Below are 17,022 nucleotides of genomic sequence, written 5' to 3' on the forward strand. Positions count from 1 at the left end.
AGATCCCTTGCGACGCAGTTTAAGGATCCGGCATTGCCCCTGCTGTGGCTCCGGTCGCCCCTGTGTGCAGGCTGGATCCCTGGCCCAGGAACTTCCATGTGCCATGGGCGTGACCACAAAGAAAAAGGAAAAAGGGAAAAAGTTGTGTTCGTCAAATGATATCACAAGCAAACTGCAAAGAAACACAAGTCACGGGCAGAAAGAGGACATAACAGACCAAGGACCGGTATCCGGAATATGCAAAGAATCCCTCGAGACAGTAGTGGCAAGACCACCTACCCAGAAAAATCGGTGAAGGCCTGCCTAATCAGGCGTTTTGCAGAAGCTCGGCATTGCCAGCGGTCCGCCGATGCCAAATAAAAGCCCAGCGAGGTAGCACCATTTCACACCCAGTGCACTCGGTCCAAGTTTTGGTGCAGATGAGGAGAAGGAGAAAGAAGTGCCTGCACAGTGGCATCGGGAGTGTCGTGCGGGCCAGCAGCGCCGAAATCGATTCCTCTGCGCCCGGCGCCCTGACAGCGTGTGTGCCCGGTGACCGGGCAAGTCCCCAGCCGGCATCGGGAGAAGCCAGCCCTCAGCACCCCTGTCAGGGACACAGGCATCGCCGAAGGACAGCCGCCAGGGGAAGGAGCCGTTTGCAGAAGGAAAATGACAGTGGGACTCCCTTTGTATCATTTTAAAGCTCACAAAATTCACTTAACCCGCTGAGCAAGGCCAGGGATCAAACCCGCATCCTCAGGGATACTAGTCAGGTTCTTAACCCGCTGAGCCACAGCAGGAACTCTACCAAACTTCCTTCATGAAGACCCCAGCGGCTCCATTGGCTATGTCCTGCCACCTCTCGGACCCCTTGGTCCTCCCAGCCTCCCCTCCACTGGCACCCTGGCTCCCTAGGGAGCAATGCCCCAGAGAAAAAAACCCAGGGAGCTCCTGCCTTCGCCGCTGATGCCATGCCTAAGGCCAAGTATCTGGGCTCTGCTCCTCCCCAGGGCATGTCTGGATGCCTCCCCTCTCTTGATGCCCAGAGCCACCCCTGGGCCAGGCTTCCCCCAGGCCAGGCCTCCCCCATGCTCTCCACCTGAGGGCCACCCGTTTGCACCCTGCCCAAGCGCAGAACGAAGTCCAGTGCTTTTGCCACAGTGCATGGTTCAGCGCCCCGTGGCCTGATGGTTAAAGGGCAGGCGCCTTGTCACTTCCTTGCTACGTGACTTGGTGCAAGTTTCCTGACCTCTCGTGCCACCTTCCCCACCTGCGAGCCACGGGCGATAGCTGCTCCCCCTGTGGGGTCATCGGAGCAATTAGACCAGCCCTGGAGGATGACAGTAGGAGTAGAACCGTGGGGTTCAAGGTCAGCTTAAACCTCACTTCCTCTGTGAAGGTCTCCCTGATACCCTGAGCAGCGCCACCAGACTGGACTCCCCCTCGTTGCTGACCCACAGTACCCGCCACGGATGGGCTGTCCTAGCAGAAGGGTCCTGTCTGCTGGCAAGTAGTTCTGCCCCTCAGACACTTGCGGCAGACGGCAGTGGGCTTTGTCTCTGAATGGCCCCAGGGCAAGGGCCGAGTCTGGCACCCAGTAGGCACTTCATGGAAGGCTGTGAAATGCCCAACTGCCTCCCTCGCCCCCCTTCCCGTCGTGGGAGGGTACCACCCCGCTCTCACCCTTTCCCGGCAGGTGCGTGCAGCCAGCCTGCCGTCATTCCTCCCGAGGCCAGCAGAGGGCAGCAGTGCCCTGGCCCGCGCCGCCGTCGGGTGAAGGGGCGGGCGCGGAGGGGCTGGGCTGCCCGGGTGGCCCGCCGGGACAAGTCGGGTTGGGCGTTGGGCGCGATTGCATTGTGGGGCAGGAGGCTGGGACTCCTCCGGGACACACTCCTGGCACCACCAGCTTCTCCTCAGCCCCTGCCGGCGGCCCACCCAGGTAGGCCGGAGCCTGGGCTGGCAAGGGCACTGGGGGCAGGGGTCAGCAGGTCACCAGGTCAGTGTGTGTGGGGGGTGCCATCTGGGGGCATGCTGGGGCCCAGGAGAAGCCAGGGGTCTGCAGGCGGACTAGCCTGAATCCGGCAAAGGCCCTCAGACACCAGCCCCATCCCTGTGCCGACACCGCCTGATGCCTGTGGCACAGTTCCTTCCCCACCAAGACCCGGGGGGGTGGCCCCGGAGCTGGGAGGGAGGACTCGCGGGGCTTCTGCCCCTAAATGGGAGACCTGGCACTTCCGGCCACAGGGCAGGGCATGGGGTGGGGAAGCAGCCCGCCTGGCTCCCCGCCCCCACAGCCACCCAACCAGCCCAGCCAGGTGGCAGGAGCCTGCTGCTAACCACCGCGCACACGTGGAGAAGATGGGGACCCCAACTTGAGCACACCTGTTACTGCACCTCGGGCCACAGCCCTCGCTCTGCCGGCCTGGTGTACAGATGGCGCCCTGGGAGGGTGGCAGGAGAGCCAGCTGCAAGCTGCCACTCCCTTCCCCATCCCAGTCCCATGTGTGCAGGACTGTGTCTCCCCCGGGGGAGGGAGAGGGGACAGCCGGCAACAAGCCGCCAAGTCTGAAGCTAAGGGCTTGCTTCCCGCCCCCTCCTGTGCCCCCTCAAGAAGCATCCTCCACCAGCACTGCCCACTGCCACCAGACTGTACCTGGCACGACTTTGCCAGTCCCCGGCGATGGGGCCTGATGGGGCCAATCTTATTCCGGGCTAAGGGGGCAGGGGGGTTCGGGGAGAAGGTCTCCTGGGCGGGCTGCCTTGGCCAGCCTCTCCCCTGCCCCCAGCCTGGACAAAGGCAGGCATTGAGGGCCAGGACTTGCCTCCAGCCCGGCACCAAGGCTACTGAGGCTGAAGCTGGCATTGCAGGGCTCAGAGCCTGGCCTTTGCATGGGGGCTCCAAGGCCTGCCCTGTGCCCTTCACAGAGACCCCGGGGGGCGACACAAGGGAGGAGCACGCTGGCTGGCACGGGGCATGGGGGAGGGGTGCTGGCTGTGTAAGGAAACCCTGTCCCTTTGTCCCCAGATCCCAGGGGGTGTCTCTCTGGGGGTGGGGAGTGACAGGGAGCCCCCTGGGTAGGGATAAGAATACCAGATAGCGGGTCCCTGGCCTGGGCCTCTGGACAGAGGGGACAGAGGGGACATTGTTGGGGTGGAGGCAGGGCTGCCTTGGCCCGGCCCCCATTGACAAAGCTGCCAGCTGTGGTGGCGCCTGGCTGCCAGGCCCTCGGCACCCCCCAACCCCCTCCCCGCCGCCTCCCCTGGTGGGACGTGAATGAGGCCAAGCCTCAACTATCTCCCTCCCACTCAGGACAATGCCCCCCCGCAGCCGCCTTGTGCCCGTCACCACTGCCCCAGGGCAGCTGAACTGAGATGTGCCTCTCTTAGTGCCACGCTGCCTGGGAGGCACCTCTGCTGCTCCCCTTTGCCACGGTAAGTGCCTGAGCCCAACGTGCCCAGAGACCTTCCCCTGGGGACGCGCAGGGCCAGGAAGAGCCCGAGGAGCCTGGACGCCAGCACTGCACCTCCCGCTGCGGTCGCCCACCCCAGACACTGGCGCCGATAGCCGGGGTCTGGAGGAAATGGCCCTGTCCCCAAGCCGGTCCTGACCTTCCTGCCTGTGTTTCTGAGATAAGGGCTCAGGGGCCTTTCTCGGGGCTCTACCCGCAGCTGGCATGCCCGCCAGGGCCCCGAGCTGGCAGGATGCTGAGTGACAGTGCGCCTGCTCCCAGCCGGCACACGCCCACACGCCCGGCTGTGCGGGACCCTAGCTCAACTTAGGACCTGCTTCCGCGCCGTCTGCATCCGAGGTCAGGAGGAGGCTGTGGGGCAGGGGCTGCTGTGAGTGGATCCTGGCTGGGCGGTGAGGTGGCAGGACCCAGCGGGAGCCCCACTCGGAGCCTCCTCTGGGCGCCACCTGACAGGTGCGGAGGCACCACGCCCGCTGCTGCCGGGCCTTTCTTTCAAGCCCTCCCCTCCGTCGAGGCCTCCTCCCAGCTGTCTTCTCCGTCGCCTCTTTCTTGTGGCTTCCCTCCCCACGCCACCCCTCCCTGTGCCGCTGGCGGAGCCCATGCTGGGGCCCCCGGTGGGGGGGGGGGTGCAAAGGACTGGCCTCCTCCGGCCCCTGCGCCCCGCGTGGTCTCTCGGTGCCCTCAGCCCTCACCACCGCCCTCGCTGGCTTTGCAGGGGAGGGGCCCCCCCGCCCCCCCACCCTCCTCCCCCTGCTCTCCCCGCCCCCCTCTCCGTTGCTCGGGGTCCCTTCGCTGGTGCTCCTGTGGCTTTTCAGGATCTGCCCCCTTCGGCAATCTAGACCCGCGTTGAGAAGAGGATGAGGAAAAGTCCTGCTTGGCACATGCGTTCGCCCTCATCGCCCGGGTCCTCTGCCCCTTCCGCCTGCGACCCTTTCTCTCCCTCGTTTTGTCCCTCCCTTTGCTTCTCTCCGACCCCGCTTTCTGCTTCCTTCTCTCTACCCCTCGGTCGTCCCGTGCCTCGCTTTCTATCCATCTCTCTGCTGGACTCTTCCATCCTTCCGTTCCCATCAGCGCCCTGACTGGCGCCCTCTTGCCCGGCCTCCTCCCCCAGGGCCCCGCGATGGCTCCCTGGCCTCCACTCGGCGCCCGCCTGCTACTCGTGCTGCCGCTGCTGTGGCCACCGCGCGCCCCGACCCAGGCCCACCGCTTCTCGGCACCCAACACCACCCTCAACCGCCTGGCACTGGCGCCGGGCCGGGGCACGCTCTACGTGGGCGCCGTGAACCGCCTCTTCCAGCTGAGCCCCGAGCTGCGGCTGGAGTCGGTGGCCGTCACGGGCCCCGTCTTCGACAGTCCTGACTGCGTGCCCTTCCGGGACCCAGCCGAGTGCCCGCAGGCCCAGATGACCGACAACGCCAATCAGCTGCTGCTGGTGAGCAGCCGGGCCCAGGAGCTGGTGGCCTGCGGGCAGGTGCGGCAGGGCGTGTGCGAGAAGCGGCGCCTAGAGGACGTGGCGCAGGTGCTGTACCGGGCCGAGGACCCTGGCGATGGACAGTTTGTGGCCGCCAACACCCCGGGGGTGGCCACGGTGGGCCTGGTGGTGCCTGGGTCGGGCCGGGACCTCCTGCTGGTGGCCAGGGGCCTGGCAGGCAAGCTGTCGGGCGGGCTGCCGCCCCTGACCGTGCGCCAGCTGGCCGGACCGCAGCCCTTCTCCAGCGAGGGCCTGGGCCGCCTGGTCGTGGGCGACCTCTCTGACTACAACAACAGCTACGTGGCCGCCTTCGCCGATGCCCGCTCTGCCTACTTCGTCTTCCGCCGCCGGGGGGCCCGGGCACAGGCTGAGTACCGCTCCTACGTGGCCCGGGTGTGTCTGGGAGACGCCAACCTCTACTCCTACGTGGAGGTGCCCCTCACCTGCAGGGGCCAGGGCCTCGTCCAGGCCGCCTTCCTTGCCCCGGGCACCTTGCTGGGGGCATTTGCTGCGGGCCTGAGGGGAGCGCGGGCGGCCCTGTGCGCCTTTCCCCTGGCTGAGCTGGACGCGAGCATGGAGCGGGCCCGACGCCTTTGCTACACGGCGGGAGGCCAGGGCCCCAGCGGCACAGAGGAAGCCACTGTGGAGTACGGGGTGACTTCGCGCTGCGTCACCCTGCCCCCCGTGAGTGCCTGGGCCCCCTCTCTCCTCGCCCGAGGCTCTCCTTCCCCCTTCTGGCAGAGGCTCCGGCCATCTCCCGGGCCTCGTCTTACTTGGCCTGCCTGCCCCCTCTGTCCCTGTCCCTCTGAGGACCTGCAGCGTCTCTCGACCCAGGGCTGCCACATGTAGTCCTGGACCGGGGGCAGCCGGACGCTCTCGCGTGACAAAGACCCACGACCGCTGGTCTAGAGGATGCCAAGGAGGGGCTGGCTCGGTCCGAGCCTCCTGGCTCGCCTCAGCCTGTCTGTCCTTCCGCCCCACAACCTTAGCTCTTCTCGCGGCTGCCTTGCCATCCTCTCCCCACTGCAGATCTGGCCCCAGGAAGGTACCTCCTACCTCCTCCGAGAACCGATCCCCCGCGCTCTGCCCCGCAGGACTCCCCCGATTCCTACCCCTGCGGGGATGAACACACACCCAGCCCCATTGCGGGCCGCCAGCCCCTGGAGGCTGGGCCTCTGCTGCAGCTGGAAGAGTCCATCAGCGCCGTGGCAGCCCTCCAGGCAGATGGGCACACGATAGCCTTTCTGGGGGACGTCCAGGGCCAGCTGCACAAGGTAAGGGCCTGGGCAAGGAGGGGGCGGCCCTAGGCCGGCTCCCCAGCCCCCAGCCTCCATGCGGCCAGGCCGGGCCGGCCTCAGTGGCCTGCCTGGGTGCGCCCTGGCCCTGAGGTGGCTCACGGAAGCCCCAGATTCCTTCCACCTGGGTCTGTGTCCTGCTGGCAGGTGGGAAAACCATGCCACACACCGATGGCCGGCTGGGTGCCGCCTCCTACCCGGGCTCCCAGCTGTGTGGCTTCTGATGCCCCCCGGGCAGCCCCGTCCCCTCCAGCCGATAACGGGAGACGCGGACTTCTTGTGGCCTCCTTGTCCCCCACAGCTGCCCTTCTGCCCCTGGCACCCAAGGGCCCCACCATGCACGGCCTCCCTGGCTGGGGCACGCCGAGTCAGGGGGGCACCATGGGCAGGCTGGATGCCGATGGGCCTGCCCAGCCTCCCCGCCATGGCCAGGGCTCCCCGGCCTGGCGGGAAGGGGAGCCGGCTCTGTGGGGCGGGATGTTCCCTCCCAGCCAGGAGAGCACATGCCCCGAGCCCTTGGTGGCCTGTGGGCATCTCGAGAGCGGGCCTTGGCTCGGTGGGCTGGCCCAGCCCCGTCCTTGTCATCCTCCCAGGTCTTTCTCAATGGCACCCAAGGTCAGGTGTACCACTCACAACAAGTGGGACCCCCAGGCTCCGCCATCAGCCCCGACCTGCTGCTGGACAGCGGCGGCAGCCACCTCTATGTCCTCACTTCCCAGCAGGTGAGGGCTGTCGCGGGGGCCGGGCGCACGAGGCTCGAGGCCCTGCACCCACCGCCTCTGTCCCCTGCTGCCTGTCCAGGTGGACCGGGTGCCCGTGGCGGCCTGCTCCCACTTCTCTGACTGCACCAGCTGCCTCCAGGCCCGGGACCCGCTGTGCGGCTGGTGTGTCCTCCAGGGCGGGTGAGTGCGGAGCTGTGCCCTCACACGGGGCACCGTCCAGCACCCCCGGCCTGCCCCAGCCTGCCAAGCCGCCAAGCTGGCTGGCGTCCGCTTCCCAACACTGCCAATGTTGTGTTGTGCCAGGCCTCTGTCGCCTCTCTCAGGGCTCCCCCGGCCCACGCCAGCTCCCCTCCAGACCACGCTCCGCAGGGCACCCCCCAGGAATCCCTCATGGCAACCCTAAGTCAGATAGATCCACGTGCGCCCTTCCAAGCAGCCCCCCTCCACTCCTGAGAGTCAAGGAAGGCCCGGCCCGCACATGGGGCCGCGAAGCCCTCTGTGCTTGGCCGCTTCTCCCTCTCGCCCCCACTGCTCGCTGCGCTCTGGCAGAGCCATCCTCCCAAATCCCAGGGCATCTGCGACCCACACGGGAACCGACTGGGCCCCTGCCCCCGCAGGTGCACCCGCAAGGGCCAGTGCGGGAGGGCCGCCCGGCCTGACCAGTGGCTGTGGAGCTACGGGGACAGCCACTGCCTGTACATCCAGAGCCTGCTGCCGGCCCACCACCCCCGCCAGGAGCCAGGCCAGGTGAGGCACCTGCTGCCGCCCGCCCGTGGCACTGCCCCGGCCCCCTCCTCGCCCGCCGCCTCTGCGCCCACCCCTCGCTGCCCTGGCTCCATGTCCCTGGGCCAGGTGGGTCCCCCGGAAGCCCCCACCCGCTGTGTTTTCCTCGCACGCGTCCCAGGTCACCTTGTGGGTGCCTCGGCTGCCCGCCCTCGCTCTGGATGAATACTACCACTGCGCCTTTGGGGACGACGAGAGCTTGGCTCACGTGGAAGGGCCCCACGTGTCCTGTGTCACTCCTCCCCAGAACCAGCTACCGCCTAACCCTCCAGGCGCAGGTGAGGGGCCCCCGGGCGGGGGCGGGGGGGAACGAGGGCAGGAGCCGGAGGGGCAGGGGCCGCATGACCTGCCTGCCGCCGCCACCCCTCCCAGACCACATCACCCTGCCCCTGGCGCTGATGTTTGAGGACGTGGCCGTGGCTACCACCAACTTCTCTTTCTACGACTGCAGTGCTGTCCAGGCCTTGGAGGCGGCTGCCCCGTGAGTGGCGGGCGCGGCTGCTGGGCAGGGGTGGTGACTCCAGATGGCACCCAGCCTGAGCAGCGCCCTTGCTCCCCCCCCCCCAGGTGCCGCGCTTGTGTGGGCAGCCTCTGGCGCTGCCACTGGTGCCCCCAGAGCAGCCACTGCGTGTACGGGGAGCGCTGCCCGGAGGGCGAGAGGACCGTCTACAGCGCCCAAGAGGTGGGTGGGCCCAGGCAGCTGGGTCCCTTCACCTCCGCTGTAGACCCACCCTGCCCTGTGCCCCCCAGGCTCCTGGACTCCGCAAGTGCTGAGAGGTCTCCTCTCCCCAGGTGGACATCCAGGTACGTGGCCCAGAGGCTTGTCCCCGGGTCGAGGGCCTGGCAAGCCCCCTCCTGGTGCCCGTGGGCTGGGAGAGCCGCTTGGCCCTGCGTGTACAGAACCTTCAGCATTTCCGGGTGAGTGTCCCCAGGGGCAGGGGACAAGGACAGCAGGGGCGGGGGCAGGCTTGGTGGCTGACGGTGTCCCCCACCCCCCAGGGCCTGCCTGCCTCCTACCACTGCTGGCTAGAGCTGCCAGGAGAACTGCAGAGGCTGCCGGCCTCCCTGGAGGAGACGGCCGGGGACGCGGGCCTCCTCTACTGCCAGGCCCAGCAGGTGGGCAGCTGCCCGCAGTCTCACGTGCCACTGGATGCCTCGTGCAGCCCCGGGTGCCCCACTCGCACCCTCGCTTGTCCCAGGCCTTGAGGGGCTCACCCCTTCTGCCTGTCGTGCGTGCCCAGGAACACGGTGCCCACCGACCGCCTCTGCTGGGCAACGTGGGCACGGAACAATGGCACCCATTCTGGGAGGAGCGTCCTGGAGGAGGCAGGGGTCAAGGGGTGTTCCGAGCTGGCTCGGGCCTGACCCCGCCCTCCGCCCACAGTTCCACCCGTCCGTGGCCCAGCGGGAGCTCCCGGTGCCCATCTATGTCACCCGGGGTGAGGGCCAGCGGCTGGACAATGCCCACACTCTTCATGGTGAGCGTGGGGCTGGCGGGGCCAGCAGGGCAGGGTGTGCAGCAGCAGGGAGGTGCCTCAGCATGACGCCCAACCTTCCCTAGTGACCCTGTATGACTGTGCTGTGGGCCACCCGGACTGCAGCCACTGCCAGGCAGCCAACAGGAGCCTGGGCTGCCTGTGGTGCAGCCATGGCCAGCCCGCCTGTCGCTACGGGCCACTGTGCCCGCCCGGGGCCGTGGAGCTGCTGTGCCCCAAGCCCAGCATCGACATGGTGAGGTTTCCCCCCACCCCCACCCCTCCCCCGTGGCCCAGCCTCCCACCTCCGCCCCCGCCCCCCCCCCCCCGCCCTACCCCCCACCGCCTTCGCCTCGCCTGGCTCAGACCAGCCCCGCCTCAGGCCCCCCCCCAGCAGCTCTGTCCCCACTCGGGCTGGCCAGCCCGCCAGGCAGGCACCTCCCACCACAAAGAGGGGGTGCATTTGGGGGAGCGCATCACTCCCGTTCCCTGTTGCAGATCGAGCCCCTGACCGGCCCCCCCGAGGGTGGCTTGGCCCTCACCATCCTGGGCTCCAACCTGGGCCGGGACTTTGCCGATGTGCGGGATGCCGTGAGTGTGGCTGGCCGGCCCTGCAGCCCTGAGCCCTCTCTCTACCGCACCTCTGCTCGGTGAGACGTCCGGGCGGCCAGGGGCAGAGAGATACTCTCACAGGGAGCCCTTAGAGACAGGCCACCCGGGGAGAAGGGAGGCTGGCAGGCAAACCATGTGGGCCCGGGTGAGATGCGCCAAAGGAAGAGGAGCCGGGGGAAGAAGGAGGGCAGCTGGCCGCGAGCAGCGTGGAGGGGCCGGGCTCCAGGCAGCGGCTGGCAGGTGGCCGGTGGCTCCCGCCGGGGAGGGCCTGGCCTGCGGGGCCCCGGAGCAGCTATCGGGCCTCGCCCCCCAGGATCGTGTGTGTGACGTCTCCTGCCCCCAGCGGCACCGTGGGGCCAATCCGAGTGGCCATTAAGCGTCGGCCGCCAGGCATCTCAACCCAGCACTTCACCTACCAGGTCAGTGCCCACCCAGGGTGCCTCCCACACCGGGGACGGTGGAGAGAAGGGGCAGGAGGGTGGCGCCATCTGCGTGAGGATTTCCAACTTGACCTCAAGGTAGCAGGAAGTCCAGGAGGGAAGCCATGTGATCCGAGGGATCGCTCTGGCCCCTGAGTGCCGGATGGGCTGGAGAGAGCAGGCGAGCCAGCAGGACCGCACTGAGCCGCAGAGCTGTGGGGCTCGCTGCCGGCCAGGCTGCCTGCGGGCATGGGGGTGGGGGAGAGACACCTGCCGGGGCCATTTCTGGGGCCAGGAAGCCCAGGGCGGGAGCCATGGGGGTCACGACCGGTTGGCACAGGCAGCACCCCAAGAAGGCGCCTGGGTCGCAGAGCTGAGAGCTCAGGGTGTGGGCTCCACCGAAGCCTTGGCAGAGGACAGGCAGTGAGGCGAAAAGAGCACCCCCTGGTGGGCGGGCCGGCTGGGAGGAGCGCTGTGGGGAATGCTTGGCAGCGGGGGGGGGGGGGGGGGCGGCGGGCAGGAGACAGAGCCTCGCAGGGCGGGGCCTTGGGGACTGCAGCCAAGGCGAGCAAGCGCCGGGCCAGGCTGCTCTGCCTGCCCCATCCTGCCCTGTCCCCCCAGGACCCTGTCCTACTGAGCCTGAGTCCCCAGTGGGGTCCCCAGGCCGGGGGCACCCAGCTCACCATCCACGGGCAGCACCTCCAAACAGGAGGCAACATCAGTGTCTTTGTGGGCGGCCAGCCCTGTCCTATGTGAGTATCTCCCTACAGTCCCCGTTGTCCCCTCCTGTACACTGCGGGTGGTGGACTCAGGGCTCGCCAAGCCCCCATCAGAGTCCAAGGGACGTGGCCGCTGTGCCGACCCCGGGGGTCTCCGCCCGTGCTGGGAGAGGTGAAGCGGGTCTCTGTGGGCGGCCAGGTCCAGGCTGGAGCCCAAGATGCCAGACCCCTCCCCCCCTGTAGCCGGGAGCCAGTGTGTCCTGAGGCCATCGTGTGCCACACCATGCCCCAGGCTGGCCCAGGAGAAGCTGTGGTTCGAGTGGCCTTTGGCCATGCCCAGCGCACGCTGCTCGACAGCCCCTTCCGCTACGCCGCCAACCCCCAGCTCGTGGCGGCCGAGCCCAGCGTCAGCTTCCGGGGGTAAGGACCTGGTCCACCCGGGGTGACCCGTGTGCCCTGCCGGGGAGGTGGGGAGGCAGGACTGGGCTGGGCTGCCGGCCACCCGCTCCCTGCTGAGTACTGCCTCTCCTGGCACAGGGGCGGGCGACTGATCCGAGTCAGGGGCACGGGCCTGGATGTGGTGCTGCGGCCCCTGCTGTCTGTGTGGCTGGAGGCCGCGGCGGAGGTGCCGGCTATGGGGGCGCGGTCGCAGGACCTGACCCCCAGGAGGAGCTGCGGGGCTCCCGCTGCGGCGCCCCAGACTTGCACCCAGCTTAAGGGGGGCTTGCTGCAGGTGAGACCCCCACCAGCAGGCGGCTGCGCCACCGTGCCCTGGGAGCGAGCAGGGGAGCCCCGGCTCACCCTCCCTCGCCCTGGCCCGCTGCCTCGCAGTGCTCCACCACCTGCTCCGTCAACTCGTCCAGCCTCCTCCTGTGCCGGAGCCCCGCGGTGCCAGACGGGGCGAGCCCCCGGCGGGTCTTCTTCAGCCTAGACAATGTGCACGTGGACTTTGCCAGCGCCAGCGGGGGCCAGGACTTCCTGTACCAGCCCAACCCCCGCCTGGCCCCCCTCAGCCGCGAGGGCCCCGGCCGCCCCTACCGCCTCAAGCCAGGCCACGTCCTGGACGTGGAGGTGAGGGCGCCCCCCGCCAGCTCGGTGCAGGGGGCCGCGGGCGCAGGCTGGGCCCGTGGGCTCAGGCCGCTGGTCTGTCTCCCAGGGCGAGGGTCTCAACCTGGGCATCAGCAAGGAGGAGGTGCGGGTGCACATTGGGGCCAGCGAGTGCCTGGTGAAGACGCTCACGCTCACCCACCTGTACTGCGAGCCGCCCCCGAGGGCCCCGCAGCCCACCAATGGCTCCAGCCCCCTGCCGCAGTTCGTGGTGAGGCTGGGTCCCCGAGCGCCAGGGGCGGGCGGCTGGAGCCCGGAAGGCCCGCGCTCAAGAGCCCCGTCCCCGCCCGCCCCAGGTGCAGATGGGCAACGTGCGGCTGGCGCTGGGCCCTGTCCTGTACGAGGCCGAGCCCGTGCTGGCTGCCTTCCCGGTGGAGGCCCAGGTGGGCCTGGGCCTGGGCGCAGCCGTGCTGATCGGCGCCGTGCTCCTCCTCATCCTCACGTACAGGTGAGGGTGCTCCCCGCCGCGCGTGCCCTCCTGCAAACTCCCCTCCTCCGCTCTGGCGGGGGCGCCCTGTGGCAGGCCTCTGGCCACCGGACGCCTGGTCCCCTGGCTGCAGGCACAAGAGCAAGCAGGCCCTGCGGGACTACCAGAAGGTTCTGGTGCAGCTGGAGAACCTGGAGATCGGAGTGGGCGACCAGTGCCGAAAGGAGTTCACAGGTCGGGAGGGAGCGGTGGCGGGGGGGCGGGGGTGCAGGGGTTCCGGGGCCTGAGCTCACACCCTGGCGGCCCACAGACCTGATGACCGAGATGACCGACCTCAGCAGCGACCTGGAGGCCAGCGGGATCCCCTTCCTGGACTACCGTACGTACGCCGAGCGCGTCTTCTTCCCTGGGCGCCGCGGCTGCCTGCCGCAGCCTGCCCTCGAGGGGCCCGGAGAAGACGGCCGCCGTGGCCCCGCGCGCCAGGGCCTCCTGCAGCTCTCCAACCTGCTCAACAGCAAGCTCTTCCTGCTCACGGTGAGGGCGGGCCACATGCGCGGGGACGGGGCCTCGGGCGAGGCGCTGGGGCTGGGCAGCGGGCGTGGGCACACCGGCAGGAGGAGGCTTCCCGGGGCCGAGCGCCTGCACCCCCACGCCTGCCTAGCTCATCCACACCCTGGAGGAGCAGCCCACCTTCTCCCAGCGGGACCGCTGCCACGTGGCTTCCCTGCTGTCCCTGGCGCTGCACGGCAAGCTGGAGTACCTGACGGACATCCTGAGGACGCTGCTCGGGGACCTGGCCGCCCACTACGTGCACAGGAACCCCAAGCTCATGCTGCGCAGGTTGGCCTGGGCCCTTGACCGCGCCAGGCAGCCGCGGAGCTGGCTCCTTCCCTCCCGCCCTGTGCTGGGGCGGGCAGGGCCAGGAAGCCCCAGGAGGCGGGCGGGAGGTGGACGCCCTGACCTGGAGCCCCCTCCCTGCAGGACGGAGACCATGGTGGAGAAGCTGCTCACCAACTGGGTGTCCATCTGTCTGTACACCTTCCTGAGGGTGAGGGCGCCTTCTCCCCGCGCTCGGTTCCGGGGCTGCAGCCTGTGGCCTCGCTGACCGCGCGCCCCCCCCCCTCCAGTGCCCCCAGGGGCCTTGGGCGCGAGGACCAGGCGCCTCGGCAAGGGAAGGGCCTCGAACCTCCGGCCGCCCTCGCTCCGTGCTGCCCCTGCCGCGCCCCCCTCCCCCCAAGCCTCACACGGCGCCCCCTGCCTGGTCGTTGCAGGAGGTGGCCGGTGAGCCACTGTACATGCTCCTCCGGGCCATCCAGTACCAGGTGGACAAGGGCCCCGTGGACGCCGTGACAGGCAAGGCAAAGCGGACCCTGAACGACAGCCGCCTGCTGCGGGAGGATGTGGAGTTCCGGCCCCTGACGCTGATGGTGCTGGCGGGCCCTGGGGCGGGCGGGGCCGCAGGCAGCAGCACGGGGCAGCGCGTGCCCACCCGGGTGCTCGACACGGACACCATCACCCAGGTCAAGGAGAAGGTGCTGGACCAAGTCTACAGGGGCACCCCCTTCTCCCAGAGGCCCTCGGTGCACGCCCTGGATCTCGGTGAGAGCCCGCCCTCCCGGGAAGGTTCGCCCCTGTGGCCGCTCAGCTCTGTCGCTCCGAACGGTGGACTTGGGGAACGGAATGTGGCCTGACGGGCGTCCCTGGGTCCCGCCAGAGTGGCGCTCGGGCCTGGCCGGTCACCTAACCCTGTCAGACGAGGACCTGACCTCGGTGACTCAGAACCGCTGGAAGAGACTCAACACCCTGCAGCACTACAAGGTACCAAGGCGCAGGGCGCGCGGGGGCGTGGCGGGGGGGGGCGCCGCCGGGGCAGCCGGGGACGGAGGCCAGCCTCTGCTGCCCTCCCCACCAGGTCCCCGATGGAGCCACGGTGGGGCTCATCCCGCAGCTGCACAACGGAGGCGCCGTCTCCCAGAGCCTGGCCCAGAGCTGCCCCCCCGGGGAGAGTGAGTCCCACGGTCCAGGAGCTCGGAGCGGGCAGGCGGGAGTCCCGGGCCAGCCGCCTGCCTCGCTGGAGCTTGTGAACCCCCTGCCGGCAGGCCAGCCCAAACTCTAGGCTGAGCCGGGGCCTGGGGCGGGCGAGGGCAGTGGCGTGTCCTGGTCGGGAGGGCCGAGGGGGCCCCGGGTCCTGGGCCAAGGGCTATCGGGCCAAGCAAGCCCCCGGGCTGCCAGCGTGCCCTGCACGCGTCCCTGGCCCTGCGCGCCTCCCCAGGTGAGGGGGGGCGGGGGCACTGGACCGAGGGCCGGTCTCTGTGCCCGCAGACGTCCCCATGCTGGAGGACAGTGAGGAGGGTGGGGTCCGCCTCTGGCACCTGGTGAAAGCCACCGAGGAGCCAGAAGGGGCCAAGGCGCGGCGCAGCAGCCTGAGGGAGCGGGAACGGGAGCGGGCCCGGGCCAAGGCCATTCCGGAAATCTACCTCACCCGCCTGCTCTCCATGAAGGTGAGTGTGGCCGGCGTGGTCCCCGCGGCAGGGGGAGGAGGGGCTGGTCCCAGCTTTGGCGGCCTTGGCCCAGCCCCTCCCATGCGGGTCGCTGCCTTGCAGGGCACGCTGCAGAAGTTTGTGGATGACGCCTTCCAGGCCATCCTCAGCGTGAACCGGCCTGTGCCCATCGCTGTCAGGTACCTGTTTGACTTCCTGGACGAGCTGGCCGAGAGGCATGGCATCGAGGACCCGGAGACCTTGCACATCTGGAAGACGAACAGGTGCTTCTCTGGCCGCCCCCACCCCCGCGTCGATGGCACGTGGAGTCCCAGAGAAACAGGGACGGGGCCGGGACACGGGCAGCAGGGCCGGGCCAGGAGCCCAGGCCGGCGGCATTCACCCCGGGTTCCATCCGCGGCATGGACGCGCGGGACCGCTCCCCATTACCCTCGGGGCTGGGGCCCAGGCTGCGGCCGGGCCTCACGCCCCCGGCCGACCCGTGTCCCCAGCCTGCTGCTGCGCTTCTGGGTAAACACCCTGAAGAACCCCCAGCTCATCTTCGACGTGCGGGTGTCGGACAACGTGGACGCGGTCCTGGCCGTCATCGCCCAGACCTTCATAGACTCCTGCACGGTGTCAGAGCATAAAGTGGGCCGGGTGAGGGCCCGTGGGAAGCCCCCCGGGGCTCGGCGCGGGGGCCCCTGGCGGGGGCTGGGGGTGGCCGGAGCTCCCCCGCGGCCACACTCACGCCCACCCCGCCCGGAGCAGGACTCCCCGGTGAACAAACTCCTCTACGCCCGGGAGATCCCGCGCTACAAGCAGATGGTGGACAGGTAGGTGCGGGGCCGTCGCGGCTGAGGGGTCGGGGCCGCCCGCCGCCCCTGACGGTGTGGCCCCCTGCAGATACTACTCGGACATTCGCCAGAGCTCGCCGGCCAGCTCCCAGGAGATGAACTCCGCCCTGGCCGAGCTCTCCGGGGTGAGCCACGGGCCGGCGGCGGGGCGGGGCGTCAGAGAGGGAGAGAGGGAGAGGGAGAGGGAGGCCTGGGGCTCAGGGACCGCGCTGGGGCCTCACCCGCCACGTGCTGCCCACAGAACTTCGCCTCCGCCCCCCACTGCCTGGAAGCCCTGCAAGAGCTGTACAAGCACATCCACAGGTATTACGACCAGGTGAGGCCCAGGGCCCTCCGGAGGGGCCGGGGGCAGTGGCCGGGCTCAGTCCGGGCGGAAAGGAGGGGAAGGGCCAGGTGGCGGAAGCGGCTGGGCTCCCTCCAGATGGCCGAGATGGAGGCGGGCGGGGTGCCCTGGGGCCGGCGGGCAGACGGCCGGGGCCTCAGGAGGGCGGCCTCCTCTGCCCGGCAGATCATCGGTGCCCTGGAGGAGGACCCTGTGGGCCAGAAGATGCAGCTGGCCTGCCGCCTGCAGCAGATTGCCGCCCTGGTGGAGAACAAGGTGACCGACCTGTGAGTTCGGGCAGTGGCAGGACCCGAGGACCCGCCACCTCAGCGCTTTCCCGCCCACCCGCCACCCAGAAGAGCCCTGGATGGAGCCAGCGACCCCCGAGTGGCCGGCAGAGAGTAGGAGGGGCTCCTGGCGCCTCACCATCCAACTCCCGCGCCCCCGGCCCCGCTTCTTTCTAATTTATACCCGTCCTTCTCCCTCCCCCTCCCCCACTGTATTTATGTACTTGCTGGAGCATCACATCTGGAAATAAAAGAGACGTATGTCTTTTTAGAAGAAGCACACTCCCTAGCCCCGCCTCCCCCGGTGATGACTTCCACTGCCTGAGAAAAAGAGGACCCGCGGCCATCACTCTCCTCCCTCCCTCCCCGACCCCCATCTATGCGCCCCCCCCCCCCCAGTTCTTTTCTCGGCACAAGGATGCGGGACCAAGTGTCTCCCATCTTGGGATGACCAGTCACGGCCACGGCCCCTCTGCTTCGTCCTGACCCCCTGACAGTCACCAGCTCCTCCCCCTCCATTCCGTCCCGGGAGCAGCCAGTGTTCTTTCGGAAGAGCCAAAGCGTCCATCGGCCTCTGCCAGAACGCCACGCTCGTGC

The 17,022-nt window shown here is 69.1% G+C and overlaps 1 protein-coding gene across 8 annotated transcripts; it reads left to right on the forward strand.

Annotated features, from left to right (window-relative positions):
• The first annotated feature begins 1,765 nt into the window (after positions 1 to 1,765).
• On the forward strand, positions 1,766 to 16,702 carry PLXNB3 (plexin B3). Of its 8 annotated transcripts, none has more exons than XM_047765150.1 (37): positions 1,770 to 1,918; positions 3,290 to 3,788; positions 4,561 to 5,604; positions 6,015 to 6,194; positions 6,809 to 6,937; positions 7,017 to 7,117; positions 7,555 to 7,684; positions 7,842 to 7,998; positions 8,093 to 8,201; positions 8,288 to 8,402; positions 8,513 to 8,638; positions 8,720 to 8,836; positions 9,105 to 9,198; positions 9,282 to 9,451; positions 9,694 to 9,845; positions 10,121 to 10,226; positions 10,848 to 10,978; positions 11,189 to 11,365; positions 11,483 to 11,678; positions 11,777 to 12,016; positions 12,102 to 12,263; positions 12,349 to 12,500; positions 12,613 to 12,713; positions 12,790 to 13,013; positions 13,141 to 13,319; positions 13,461 to 13,527; positions 13,751 to 13,906; positions 14,000 to 14,078; positions 14,194 to 14,297; positions 14,392 to 14,485; positions 14,802 to 14,980; positions 15,083 to 15,243; positions 15,472 to 15,619; positions 15,731 to 15,795; positions 15,866 to 15,941; positions 16,058 to 16,132; positions 16,325 to 16,702. In XM_047765150.1, exons 3-37 carry the CDS (start codon positions 4,570 to 4,572, stop codon positions 16,427 to 16,429), a joined length of 5,592 nt encoding a protein of 1,863 aa, XP_047621106.1. In that variant the 5' UTR covers positions 1,770 to 1,918; positions 3,290 to 3,788; positions 4,561 to 4,569; the 3' UTR covers positions 16,430 to 16,702. The 8 variants fall into 8 exon arrangements, 6 of the variants coding, with proteins under 6 accessions (XP_047621106.1, XP_047621102.1, XP_047621101.1 ...); XM_047765146.1 differs by having other exon boundaries at positions 3,290 to 3,411; positions 3,649 to 3,788; positions 13,751 to 14,078; XM_047765145.1 differs by having other exon boundaries at positions 13,751 to 14,078.
• The last annotated feature ends 320 nt before the right edge of the window (positions 16,703 to 17,022 follow it).

The sequence above is a fragment of the Phacochoerus africanus genome, chromosome X (assembly GCF_016906955.1).
Source record: "Phacochoerus africanus isolate WHEZ1 chromosome X, ROS_Pafr_v1, whole genome shotgun sequence".
Classification (NCBI taxonomy): Eukaryota; Metazoa; Chordata; class Mammalia; order Artiodactyla; family Suidae; genus Phacochoerus; species Phacochoerus africanus.

Coding starts and splice junctions, on each gene's coding strand:
- PLXNB3 (XM_047765145.1), top strand. CDS start 4,570: ATGGCTCCCTGGCCTCCACTCGGCGCCCGCCTGCTACTCGTGCTGCCG. Junction 12,264..12,348: donor GCCCCCTGCCGCAGTTCGTG/GTGAGGCTGGGT, acceptor CGCCCGCCCCAG/GTGCAGATGGGCAACGTGCG. Junction 14,298..14,391: donor ACACCCTGCAGCACTACAAG/GTACCAAGGCGC, acceptor CCTCCCCACCAG/GTCCCCGATGGAGCCACGGT.